At 58.2% G+C, this 13008-nt stretch overlaps 1 protein-coding gene across 3 annotated transcripts in view; it reads left to right on the top strand.

The window, feature by feature from the left end:
* PHGDH (phosphoglycerate dehydrogenase) overlaps positions 1-11666 on the top strand; it is a 28758-nt gene extending 17092 nt beyond the window's left edge. For 2 of the 3 annotated variants that reach the window (XM_014550107.1, XM_014550106.1), the window contains 8 exons: positions 5449-5581; positions 6046-6218; positions 7658-7786; positions 8297-8429; positions 9613-9743; positions 10631-10868; positions 10981-11067; positions 11379-11666. In XM_014550107.1, coding sequence (XP_014405593.1) covers positions 5449-5581; positions 6046-6218; positions 7658-7786; positions 8297-8429; positions 9613-9743; positions 10631-10868; positions 10981-11067; positions 11379-11533 — 1179 coding nt within the window. In that variant the 3' untranslated portion in view covers positions 11534-11666. The remainder of the gene's footprint in view (positions 1-5448; positions 5582-6045; positions 6219-7657; positions 7787-8296; positions 8430-9612; positions 9744-10630; positions 10869-10980; positions 11068-11378) is intronic. The other variant, XM_005879079.2, reaches the window with a different exon arrangement.
* The last annotated feature ends 1342 nt before the right edge of the window (positions 11667-13008 follow it).

Genomic DNA, 13008 nt, shown 5'->3' with positions numbered 1-13008 from the left:
AACAGATTTAAGTCATCCAGACATCTTGCTGAACCTTAGCACGGGGAAGGGCAGGAACATTTTTCTAGATCTCCAAGAGCGGTGAGTGTGGCCTGGCAGGATCCATTGACCATGAGCACCAACCAACCCCACGTCCTTCTGGGTAAGGGAGGCGAAGTGCCATCAGCCACGGAGAGCACTTTCTCCTCCTGCCTCTTGAGGGATCAAGGTTTAGCTCACAGGGATTTCCAGTCACCTAACAGGGACAGGGGTCAGGTAAGCTCAGAGCACACATGGCCATACAGGTAAAGGCTGGTTTCATTGACGATGCAGTAACTTCGGAGCAGGGTCCAGGCCCCATGGCCCTTCTGCTCCTTTCACTCCTGTCCACGGAGCCATAGCACATCGGATTCTTCCAACTCAGGGACATGTGTTGTCAAGGACTTGAGACTTTGGCAGTGACTTAACTCAGACAAAAAGCCTCACCTCATTTCCTGAATAATGGATGCGATCAGCCAGCCTGTCCGGTCCTCTGGCGACACTCGGCTACTCCACTCCTGCGGGAGCTGCTTCTGGGGGACCCAGGGGGATGCAGGACCTTGAGTGGCCGTAGGGGAAGTGACTGACACCCCACAGACCTGTGTCTAGAACCTGCTTATCAAGTTAATCTGTGTTTCCGGGCCCAGCCTGCATGATACACCCAGATGTGTTACAGCCAGCATGGCGTTGAAGGGGTGGGTGCTTCGCCTCCAGGGCTTCTGTCGCGATGTCTCTGGAGGATCATTCCACGCTGTCTTGCTTCTGAGACCTGCTGCTTGTAACCCCTGAAACTTGTCCATTGTAGTCCAGTGGCGACCACTTCCTTGAACCATGTCCTTTGGCCAGGCTTCTGCCCAATGCGTGTCTGTTTTTGCAAGGATGTAATCTTTAAGACCTCATCCTTGAGGGATGCCCCCAGGAAAAAGCCAACGGGCTCAGGTTCCTTGATGGTCAGGGAGTGGAGGTAGATCTCCTCCAGGGACTCCATCTTCCCTTCCGTGACCAGGCGGCCCAGCTTGATGACAGGACCCACTCATTGTCCTCGGCTTTGCCTCGACCTCCGAGACCTCGGCCCAGTCTTTGGAAACCGACATGAGACTGGGAGATCCTGGAAGTCCCTCGATGTCATCCACCCGGGCCATCGACATCACTGTGCTGTCCTGGGAAGTGATGTAACTTGGGAGAACATTGTAACTGAAGACATAGAGTGGATCAAGAGGCATGGGGGACACTTTGGCATGTCTCGTTGGGCTGGCCCGGTCGGAACTGCAAAGCATGGAAAGGTTATTGGTTATCATCCCTTTCTCTCCCTGGCGCCTGGGCTAACCTGTGTCCTAATCTGTCACCCAGGCTGGTCTCACTCAGGAGGCTGTTAATGAATGGCTAGCAGCTGGCCCCTTCCAGGGTATGGTGATCTAAGAGCTGACCCCTTCATATCACAGGAGTTGTAGGGAGAGGCCGTCTTGCGCTCAGAGGCTGGGGATGGACGGTCCCCTTTCCTTTCTTTGTGACTATCTGGTCACTCGGGGAAAGGGGGTCCTTCACCTCCGATGGGAGCTTAGCCAGGTGTCTTCCCAGGACCACCTGGGGCGCGTGTGTTGTGGTTGGGGAGGGAGGTTTTGGTTGTTGGATACTGACACTCGCACAGGCACAGGTCCGGAAGGAGCCCTGAGCAGCCACCATAGAGCTGCTGTTGACTTGCTCTGAGCCACATGGCACAGATGCGGGTTTCCGGATAATTCTCGAAGCTGGCAGCCTGCTGATGGTCTGAATCATTTGGGTCTCTCCATAGCATTTTCTGCTTGAAGCTTTTTCTCAGTAGTGTTGCTAAATCACAGGTAATCACTTCGGAGACTCAACGCGTGCACGCTGGCATGTCCTCTGGTCTAGAATGTGTAAAAGACCTATGTGGGCCAGGAGCTGAGCCTTGCACTTTCTTATCAAGGTTTTCTGTGAGGAGCAGACCAGCATCTCACAAGTTTCTTGGTGGCTGGTGTGATGATGAGTTTGAGGAGCTGAGCCTTGCACTTTCTTATCAAGGTTTTCTGTCTTGGTGGCTGGTGTGAATGAGTTTGCCTTAGCCCAGAGGGATGGACATTGGACTGGAGGCACCAGTTGTCACTGATTCTTTCGGGTCCGGCTAACGTGCACTGAGGTCGGCTGTGTCGGATGCTGTGCTCCATGACCCTGTGGAGTCAATATTATTATCCCAGTTGCAGATAAGGAAACTGAGGCCTGAGAAGGTTAGTGATATGTTCAAGAAAATAGGGCCAGTGAGTGGTGGAGGCCGGCTCAGACTCTGGGTCTCCTGACCGCTAATCTGTGTTCTTTGCCCTGTACCACCCCGGCTGTCTCCACTCCTGACCCCTGTCCTGACCCCTGTCGGTTAAACAGGCCCTTCCCTGAGTTCTTTCTAGATCAAAAGCTCTCTTATCTCTTATCTCGGTCTGTAGTTGGAATTCCTATGGCCCCAAGAGCAGTGATTTTCAAATTCTTCCCAGAGCTTCAGGCTCTGGGAAGGGGCCCGAGGGACAGTGGAAGGGTCAGGGGGGTATTGGGCCCTCACCTCTGTAGCTTTGAATTGATTTGGTTTTATATTGTGTTTAAGATTTCTTTGTGTGTGGGGGAGAGTGTCAAGGCTAAGCCAAAGAACGTGGCTACAGGGTCGAGTGGGCGTGGCTGGAGGGTGGGCATGGCTGTCACACTCCATCATTGGAGCCTCCATCTAGGGAACCGGGCCTTGCCTAGCTCTCCTGCGCCCCCTGCTGAGCCAGGGGGCCTGGAGCAGGCGGGACCAGCCTCCCAAGGCTGCGTCTGTGACACCCGCTAGAGGTCGCCTTGGAGTTGCCCTTGAAAAGGGAGGTTCCTTTGTTGCCCCGACATCAGGAGTCTGTCTTGGGGCTGGGATTGAGGTGGGGAGTCCTTTATGTCTCTCCCCAAGGCTACTTCTAGCAATAGACTTCAGATAGTGTTTTTTCCGAAATTGCCCCAACGTTTGCACATTGGACATCTGACCTTTTCCAGGAACCTACTGACCTTTTCAGGACCCTACTGAGGCATTGGTCCTCGGCTGGCCGATGTCACCCTTCTAGCCCCCACCCCCTACATCAGGGGTCCTCAAACTACGGCCCGCGGGCCACATGCAAATACAAATATTGTATTTGTTCCCGTTTTGTGTTTTTACTTCAAAATAAGATATGTGCAGTGTGCATAGGAATTTGTTCATAGTTTTTTTTTAAACTATAGTCCAGCCCTCCAACGGTCTGAGGAACAGTGAACTGGCCCCCTGTTTAAAAAGTTTGAGGACCCCTGCCCTACATGGCCTCCTGGTGCAAGGACCCCAGGTCTTAGCTCACTACCTTTCTGCCCCGGATGACTGCAGTTAAAAAAAAAAACCCCACAAAAAACAAGAACGGGTTTTCTTTCAAATTTTTTCCCTGCAGATGAGTGAGATACTGTCTCTGTGACAGAAAGCTGAGTCAGGGCCCGGGGGTGCAGGAGATGGTATCCCCTGGCCCCGCCCACGTCCCTTTAGCCCCAGGCAGGGGCACTTGGCCAGCTGCCCCTTTTCCTGACTTCTGCGAGCCCAGGGTCCTAGAGTTGTGTGAACCCGCTCGCTGGTCAGGCTTGGCCTGTGACCTCTCCTCTCCCCCCTCCACGTGCCAAAGTGCATCTGGGTTAGAGATGAAGGGGCCATTGTTCCGCAGGCAGCAGGACAAAGAAGACTTGTGAGAATAAGCACAGAATCCTCTCTCCTCCCCCTGGGCATTTTATTCTCCCCACGAGAGAAAAATAGATTTTCTCTGAGGGCCGGGCCATGTGGGCCTGGGTGTCACCAGCTGGCGATCCCATAAGGCACCGCGAGGCCGCCTCCTTCCCCAAAGCCTCCACCGCGGTTGGGGTGGGGCCCGCGTGGCTCTCCTTCTTCCACACGGTGATGAAAAGTGGGATCCAAACGCTGCACCTCATCCATAACCACTTTCCGTTGCTTCTCCAGGAGCGCTGGGTTTGGTACAGCCATCTCCTTTGCCATTTTATTTTCTAAAATAACTATGTTTCTGTCATTTGCTTTGCACCTGGTTGCAGGTGCCTCCCAGCTGCTCAGCTGGCTTGTAACCTTGCTCAGGGATGGTGTCTGGCAGCCCAGCTGTTTCTGATGGAGGAGAGATGCTTGCCTCTCGCTCTCCCCTGATTTCTCGGGTGGCCCTGCTCTCTATTGACTGGTCAGGGCCAGGGTGGGGCTGGTTAGTTAGCCATCACAGCTGGTCCTGGCATCGCCCGCCCTCCTGGTTTTGCTGCTTTTCTGAGCCAGGAGCTGAAATACACCTGAAGCCTCGATGTTATCTCCAGGGAGGTGACCGACTATAAATGGCTGCAAGTTGCTCAGCCAGTTTGCTCAGCGGGCTGTCTCAGTTTCCCTCTCCACCTGCCCTGGCTGACTGGCCTGTCTCATTCCCTTCACTGATATGCGATGACCTTTGGCCAATTTGATGCTGTCACTAGTCATTTATACCCCCTGGGGCTAGTCACATGGTCTGCCTTCCAAGACCAGGTGCATCTTAAACCCCTTCATTCCCTTCACTGATATGCGATGACCTTTGGCCAATGTGATGCGGTTAGTGCCGCTGACACCCCAAGTCCCCTGCCTGCCCCCGTCTCCCAGTAGTCAACTTTCTTCCCTCTCAGCAGCCTCAGGGGGGTCCACCTCCTCCCCAGACCCAGGTTCTTTCTGGGCCCTCCCCCACGTGGTGCCCCAGTGTCTCACTTTCCTCCTCTGTTGTCATTGCTCTCCACCCCGGCAGCCCTGCCTTGTTGAAAGCATCTGTCACTAGTCATTTATACCCCCTGGGACTAGTCACATGGCCTGCCTTCCAAGACCAGGTGCATCTTAAACCCCGAAGAGTAACTCCAGGAGAGGGGACCATCCCCTCCCCGTAGTTGTCAGCACGGGTACTTCACCCCCTTCCCCGATGACGAGTCCTGGTCTCTAACCCTGCACCGCCACCCCTCCCTCCCTTCTCCCGCACTCTCTCTGCTCAAGCAGCCAGTGCCCTTGCCGTTGTCTGGCCCTGTGGTCCTCCCTTTCCTGGTTGTGCCCCACACTGATCCCCGAATGACCGTCCTCCCTCCCCTGGGCTCCCTGCTGCCCAAGGGCTTCCATGCTCCAAGGTGCCCGTTGGCCGCACACACGAGCTGCTCCTACATTTATGGTTCAGAGCATGCACGCAGACACACCTGCCTCTCAGCTCTGGTCCTGGCCCTTCCTGGTGTGTAAGCCCCTTCTATTCAGCGAACTGGTGTCTGCAGAAGGCTTAGCATAGCTTGGTGAACGTAAATGTTCCCCGGTTGCCATTGTTCATAATACAAATACTAATACTAATGACTCTCTCTCTCTCTCTCTCTCTCTCTCTCTCTCTCTGACATGACCAGACTGTAGGGTACGACCCCATCATCTCACCAGAGGTCTCGGCCTCCTTCGGCGTTCAGCAGCTGCCCCTGGAGGAGATCTGGCCCCTCTGTGACTTCATCACTGTGCACACCCCTCTCCTGCCCTCCACGACAGGTGGGTGTGTCCCTACCTGGTGGTGGCCACAGAAGCCACAGACCAGATAAGGGTGGGCCCCGTGTAGGGCTTCCACAGACACTGCGTGTGTGTGTGTGTGTGTGTGTGTGTGTGTGATCAGCTCTGCCAGCACCAGCATGGGATGCTTTGTGAGCTGCCCTGCATTAGAGGGGAGGGGTGAGCCCGCAGGGAGTTGTGGCGTGCAGGGGTGAGCTGGGGCAACATGTATAACCAGTGCCCCTGGACAGTGCCTGGGCCATTGCAGGCATATCTCAGGGACTTCTAGGAGGTTTCTAAACTGAGTCTGGCCCAGTGCATCAGAGGGGAGAGGGGAGACCAGAGAGTGTTGTCCTGCAGGAAGGAGGCCTGTGGGGAGGAGCTGGGCGGGGAAGGAGGTCCGAGCTGCAGCCAAGCCCGTGGGACCCTGTCACCATTGTGGCATCGTCCTCCCTCCCTCCCTCCAGGCCTGCTGAACGACAGCACCTTCGCCCTGTGCAAGAAGGGCGTGCGCGTGGTGAACTGCGCCCGCGGAGGGATCGTGGACGAGGGCGCCCTGCTCCGGGCCCTGCAGTCGGGGCAGTGCGCGGGCGCAGAGCTGGACGTGTTCACCGAGGAGCCGCCGCGGGACCGCGCCTTGGTGGACCACAAGAATGTCATCAGCTGCCCCCACCTGGTGACAGCTGATGGGGGAGATCGCTGCTGGAGGAGATCGCTGTCCAGTTCGTGGACATGGTGAAGGGGAGAGCCCTCGCGGGGGTTGTGAATGCCTGGGCCGTGGGGGGGGGGGGTGCTGGGGGTGCAGGAGGCCCTCAAGTACCGTCTCTGTCCCTGCCCCGGGTAAAGGGGAGAAATGGTCCCGCGTTGTGTGGTTTGAAGAGGCTTCCCTGTGCGGAGGCAGCCACGCGGGCTCTTGCCAAACCCGAGCGTTAGGTCGGACCGTTCCTGGTCTGGGCCGCGTTACAGCCGCAGAGAAGGCAGCAGCAGCACATGGTTCTGCGGCCCGGGCCCGGGCCTGGGGCAGGGAGAGAGGTTTCATGCATTGATGCTGGTCTGATGAAGCGAACCCCGCCAAGTCCGCCCAGTGCCCCTGGCTCTCCCTGCCCTTCCTCTCTCCCAGGAGGGAGGGAAGCCCGAGGACAGAGGTTAGAAGCTCCCCGGTCCCTGGGGTGGGCTGCTCTCCTAGGTCTCCCTCCCCGACCCCCTGACTCCCACCCTGCCCGCGCCAGACCCAGCGATGAAGGGTGCATTTCCCCTGGAATCCTGTCGCCGCCTAAACACCAGGAGTCCAGGGAGAGCGCAGGGACCTTGGCTGAGGCGGGGGGCGGGTGCTAGGCATGTATGAACTGTGTGGCCTTGGCGAGTCCCCGCCCTCTCTGCGCCCCCATAGCCCTCGCTGTCCAGTCCCTGCCCAGGGTGCACGGTGCACTGGGTCTGTTTCTGGTGACCTGTCTGGACTAAATGGTAAGGTCCCTGAGGCGGGTGTGCCTGGCCCTTCCCTGGGTTGCCGTCCCCTGGCCCTCGGCCTCCTCAGAGCAGTGACTGCCACAGCCTGGGCCCCGGGTGATGTGGGAGCCCACAGAGCCCGGGGGACAGTGCCCAGCAGAAAAGAGCCTACGCCCCGTTCCCAAGGGCACTGCTCAGCGAGCAGAAGGGGTGGAGGGACCCTGGAGTGTGGGGAGGAGGCGCCCAGGCGGCCACCCTCAGTGTCTGCAAACAGCATGACAGTGAGCGCAGGGGGGCGGGGCGTTCAGGGAAAAGCAGCAACCACAGGAGGTACCAGGCTGAGAGCCTCTTGCATTACTGGTGTGTAATCTCCACCACGATGGTATGAGGTAGGCAGTGCTCACCCATTTCTCAGGGAGGGAAACTGAGGCTCGGGGAGATGGAGATTTGCCCAGAGGCACATTTGAATGTGGTCCACAGCTCTGTCCACCGCTTTGCTGCGGTGGGACATCCATGAGGAAGCCGGTCACTGAGTCCAGTGACCACGCTGACGAAATAAGAGTAGGAGGTGCCTTCCCTCCTGCAACTTCCCTGTCCCTCTCTGGGCAGGAGCCGCCGCGGGACCGCGCCTTGGTGGACCACGAGAACGTCATCAGCTGCCCCCACCTGGGCGCCAGCACCAAGGAGGCCCAGAGCCGCTGCGGGGAGGAGATCGCTGTCCAGTTCGTGGACATGGTGAAGGGGAGAGCCCTCGCGGGGGTCGTAAGTATCCCAGGTGGGGTGGGACCTGGACGTTAGAGGGAGGAGCAGGAGTCTTGGTGATGGGAATGGGGACAGCGGGGACAGCGTGGTGTGGTGGCCAGATTCTGCTCTGGGAGCCGAGATAAGATTCCACTTGAGTCGGCCTCCGAGGGTGGGGCAGGGGGAAGTAGGGGGTGGCAGGAGCTGGCCTGCCCCTCGCCTGGATGCCCAGGCCTGGCAGCAGGGAGCCCAGCTCCACCCTGACGTGTAGCCTTGTGCGGAGATTGAGGTTCTCCCCAGGGCCCAGCGTCTGGGAAAGGCTCCTTTGTTCTCCGAAGGCCTGCGAATGCAGGGGTGAGGCTGGGCTGAGGGCTGGACTCCCGTGGGGCGGGGCGATGGAGAAAGCCCCTGAGGGTGAGGGTCCTTCTTAGTTGCACACTTCCTCTGCCTGCCACAGGCTCCCAGCCACCCAGCTGTTCGACTCTGCTCCCACCACTTCCTAACCTCAGGCCCCTCCCTGTCTCCCTGCAGGTGAATGCCCAGGCCCTTACCAGCGCCTTCTCTCCTCACACCAAACCTTGGCTCGGTCTGGCCGAAGCTCTGCGGACTCTGATGCGAGCCTGGGCAGGGTCCCCCAAAGGGACCATCCAAGTGGTAACGCAGGGTGAGCGGGGGACACTGCAGAGGGAAGGAGAAGAGGGGTGTGGACTCTGCATCCCACTAGGGGTGTCTGCTGCTGGTCAGACAGGGACTCGGAGGTGACCTTGGTCTTGGGACCCCATGTCCCACGTTCTGAGTATTGGCTCACTTGCTACTGAGTGGAGACAGAAGAGGAGGGACAAAAAGTCATTCGGTAATATGCTTAATCTTCACAAATCACATGATTTTAAAGATGTGCATGTTTGTGCGGTAGTTTAAAGGTGTGCGTGTTTGGGGTGCAAGAGAAACCTCCACTCAGACAGAGTTTCCCATGAGAGGCGGTAGGATTGGTGGCGGGAGTCCTGGTTAAGTGACATGGAGTTTGATTCTGGTTTTGACCCTGTCACTTTCCTGCTGGGTGGCATTCCGGTCTCCGAGCCGTGTGATCTTCATGTGTGACGTGTGAGTCAGGATGGGTGTGCCAGACGGGGTGTGGGGACATTCTGTGCTCTGACAGCCTAAGATGGGCCCTGGGACTAGCTGGTGGCCTTGGGGGCATTTGCTCAGCCGTGACGTGGGAACAGAACAGCGCCCTCTGTCGGCCCCTCGGTGACTGTGCAGGCTCCAGCCCACTGCAGAGGTGCTGGAGAGACCGGAGGCTCTAACATGGCAGAGATGTCCCTCCCCATTGACTGTTGACTCTTGGGGAGAGGTTGGGGGTGGGGCAGGTAGACCCTGAGCGTTGTCCGTTCTGGGCCAGGCCCGAGCCAGGGGATCCCCACTGGCTTGGGTGCCCAGGCCACAAGGCAGGGGGAACTGGGCCACAATTCCTTCAATTACCCCTTTCTTCTACTTGCTGAGGCCAGCAAGGGAGTGAGTGCCAGAATGACAGGCAGGCCAGGGCGGCCGGGCCATGGCAGGTGTGGGGGGCACTGGATTTGGGCTGAGTTTTGGAGATGAGTTCTTTCGACTGGATGAGAGTGCCCTCGGGGTCCAGACCTGGACAGGGCCAGGCTGGGCCAGCCTCTGGGGCAGGTCTGCTGACCCACCGTGTGTTGGCTCCCCGGGGGATGCAGGACTGCCCAGGCAGGCTGGAATCGGGGTCCCCAGGGTGTGAGGAGCTGTGACCCAAGGTGGGTGCTGGGTCTCCTGCCCCTGCTGTGTTGCTCCACAAACTGACCTGATGGTGGCTTCTTTTTGGTCCCCAGGCCTATCCCTGAAGAATGCCGGGAACTGTCTGAGCCCTGCAGTCATTGTCGGCCTCCTCAGAGACGCTTCCAATCACGCGGACGTGAACCTGGTGAACGCCAAGCTGCTGGTGAAGGAGGCCGGACTCAATGTGGGTGCCCGCCCGCCCTCCCCTCCTCACCCCGTGGGCACAGCCCTTCTCCCCCTGTGTGTTCAGAGCACGCCCCCAGCCCTGCTCAGTGAGTGGGAGCCCTGGGGGCGGTCCTGCCACGGACAGTCTGCCTGTGAGAGGTGGCGAAGGTGACGTCTGCATCTGCAAAGCAGGGCTACTGCCTGCCTCCGAGCGCTGCTGTGCGGGAAAGTGCTGTGTGTGTGCACGTCGGTGCCAGCACCCCCATTTCACAGCCGGGAACACTGAGGAGCCAGTTTGCATCTGGCTGGGGGGCTGGGAGGCTGGGAAGCAGCCCCGTGTGCTCAGCCTCTGGCTCCATCCAGGGCTGCATTCACCATCGAGCCCGGTTCCTTGCTGAGCTTGCACACTCCTTGGGAGCTGGCAACACATCCTCTTCGCCTCTGCTGCCCTCATGGCTTTTCTTTGGCGTCTTTCCCTCTGGTTCCCTTTGTAGATCAAAGCTTGTGTTTCTTAGCCAGTGGGAGCTGGCAGCAGCCATGGGAAGCAGGGCTCCCACAGCCCCCCTCCTGCCCCCTCTCCACACCTACATCCCAATGAGGCCACTGGTTCTGTGCAGGAAGCAGTGAGCAGGAGGGGCCAGGCTGGGTCAGCCCGCAGGCAGACCTGCTTACCCAGGTCCTCACAGACCCGCCTCCCTTCCTCCCTCATTCCCACCCCCACTCCAAGCTGTTACCTGTACCAGGCAGATCTGTCCTTCCCTGTGGGGGCCACTGACTCCTCCCCGGCTCTGAATGGCTGACCCAGTGGGCCAGGCTGAAGCCCTACACATCGGCCATGGGGCTGAGGGAGAGGGTGGGCATGATGCCGCCAGGAGGCGTAACCGTGCCCCTGCCTTCTCTCTGCAGGTAACCTCCTCCCATAACCCCGCTGTGCCAGGAGAGCAAGGATGCGGGGAAGGCCTCCTGAGCGTGGCCCTGGCAGGTGCCCCCTACGAGGCTGTGGGCTTTGTCCAGGGCACCACACCTGTGCTGCAGGCACTCAACGGAGCTGCCTTCAGACCAGAAGTGCCTCTCCGCAGGGGGCTGCCCCTGCTCCTGTTCCGGGCTCAGCCCTCCAACCCTGCCATGCTGCCTACCATGATTGGTGAGGAGGGGCCTGTGGGACGGGCTGGTGTCCTGAGGCGGAGGTTGGTTGCGGGAGGGGGTGTCCTGTCTTTGGTTGATCTCTTCCCTCCCTCCCCCATCTTCCCTCTGAGATTTGACAGTCTGTGCCATCTTGAGCTGCCCAGTCCCCTGGCACCTGGGCCGCGGGGAGTTTTGGAGCACTTCCTGGCAGAGAGCGAGTGAGTTCTCGACAGGCCCAATTTCCCCATCCCTGCCAGCTGCGCCGAAGAACGGGCCTGCTTTGTTCTCTCGCTGTTGTTCTGATGAAGCTGGCAGCCAGCCAGTCAGGCAATTGCTCTAGCTCAGTGGCTCACTCCCTGCCTGGCGCGATGCTCTCTGGAATAAAGCTGAGCAAGTGTTCCCCCTCTCAGCTCTCTGATCCAGATGCCATCAACCTCCATTGCAGCAGCCATCACAGCAGCCCAAGACTCCCGACCCCTCGCGTCTCCTTTCCCCTACTCCGGGCCAACCAAGGGTTTCTTCTTCCCAGGGCTCCTGGCGGAGGCAGGCGTGCAGCTGCTGTCCTACCAGACCTCGGCGGTGTCCGACGGGGAGACCTGGCACGTCATGGGCATCTCTTCCCTGCTGCCCAGCCTGGACGCCTGGAAGCAGCATGTGACCGAGGCCTTTCAGTTCCATTTCTGACCTTGGGGCTCACCGGGACCAGCCTTGGGGGCTTTGTGATCAACACGGAGAGGTCACATCCCCGGGGCCGACACCACTTATGTGGTCTGACCCCTGTAATCACCTAATAAACAGCCCCCCCCCCCCAATCTCCTTGTGTCTTTGTGTTGTCATTACCCACAAGTGCCACTTAGAGGGCGCCCACGGGCAGCCTTGGGGGTGGCTCTGGCTGCAGGAGGCTAGGGCGCAGGGAGGGGGACCTGGATGGGCAAACTGCCTGCCTGGGAATGGACACTCCTGTCTCAGGTTATTCAGAGGCTTTTTTACGGGAACAAAGCTTGGCATTTCAGATCCCCTCCATCTGGAACTATACATGCATATTAATAAATACATGCAGCGCTATGTGCCTGGCACTGGGCTAGGTGACTTGCCTAGGAGGAGCAGTAAAACCCAGACTTCTCCCACCAAGTCTCCATCTGGTGGGAGGGCAGCACGCACAGGCCACGGGGAGCAGTGCAGAAAGTGCCGCAGCAGGAGCCATGAATTCTGTGGAGCCCGGGGAGGAAGCAACTCCGCTGGGGATGGCTTCTCTGAGGTGTTGGGAGGATTTGCTGGGGATGGCTTGTCTCAGGTGTTGGGAGGATTTTGTCAGGGGCAGAAAGTGTGAGACGAGGCATGAGAATATTAGGCGAGTTTACAAAGCCAGCTCAGTATGGGTTGGATAGTATATTTATTTATTTTCATTTTTTTATTCCTGTGCCTTTGAGTTGACAGCAGGTCTCAGTCTTACATAGAGCCTCTTGCACAGAGGACGCTACTTGGGAGATCTCAGGAAAGGCATCTATTGTCTGCCAGGGATGCCAACCAGCTTGCCGAGGGAGCGGGAGCAGGGGGTCAGCAGAGGGATCTGCTAAGGGGCAGCCACAGCTGGTGAAATGGAGCTGAAGTTGAGCACCTGGGAGGGAGTCAGCTGATGTTAGATTAGCGGCTCAAATTGGGGTTTATCTCGGATTTTCTGGTGCCTGTTGGGAAATGAACAGCCTTGGGCAAAGCAAAGTGGGCGGACGGACCCAACCTCTTCCCACAGGCCTAGTGCCCCACTGTCCCTAGCAACCGCCCCCCCCCCCCCATGGAGGAAACTCTCGTTGGGGTGGCTGAAGCAACTTTCTAAAAGGAAATGAATGGCAGCAACGTGGTGTCCACCCCCCAGTCCCGGCCTCAGCTCAGCCCCCACCTCCCTGATCCATTGCTATTTTATAAGAGGATCCTGGGAAAAGCCGTGCCCTCACCCAAGAGCAGGGGTCCTCAAACTACGGCCCGCAGGCCACATGCAAATACAAATATTGTATTTGTTCCCGTTTTGTTTTTTTACTTCAAAATAAGATATGTGCAGTGTGCATAGGAATTTGTTCATAGTTTTTTTTAAAACTATAGTCCGGCCCTCCAACGGTCTGAGGGACAGTGAACTGGCCCCCTGTTTAAAAAGTTTGAGGACC

Source organism: Myotis brandtii, unplaced genomic scaffold (assembly GCF_000412655.1).
Source record: "Myotis brandtii unplaced genomic scaffold, ASM41265v1 scaffold582, whole genome shotgun sequence".
NCBI classification, from domain to species: Eukaryota; Metazoa; Chordata; class Mammalia; order Chiroptera; family Vespertilionidae; genus Myotis; species Myotis brandtii.
Note: the sequence above shows the minus strand (reverse complement) of the source record. Positions and strands in the feature narration are given on the sequence as shown.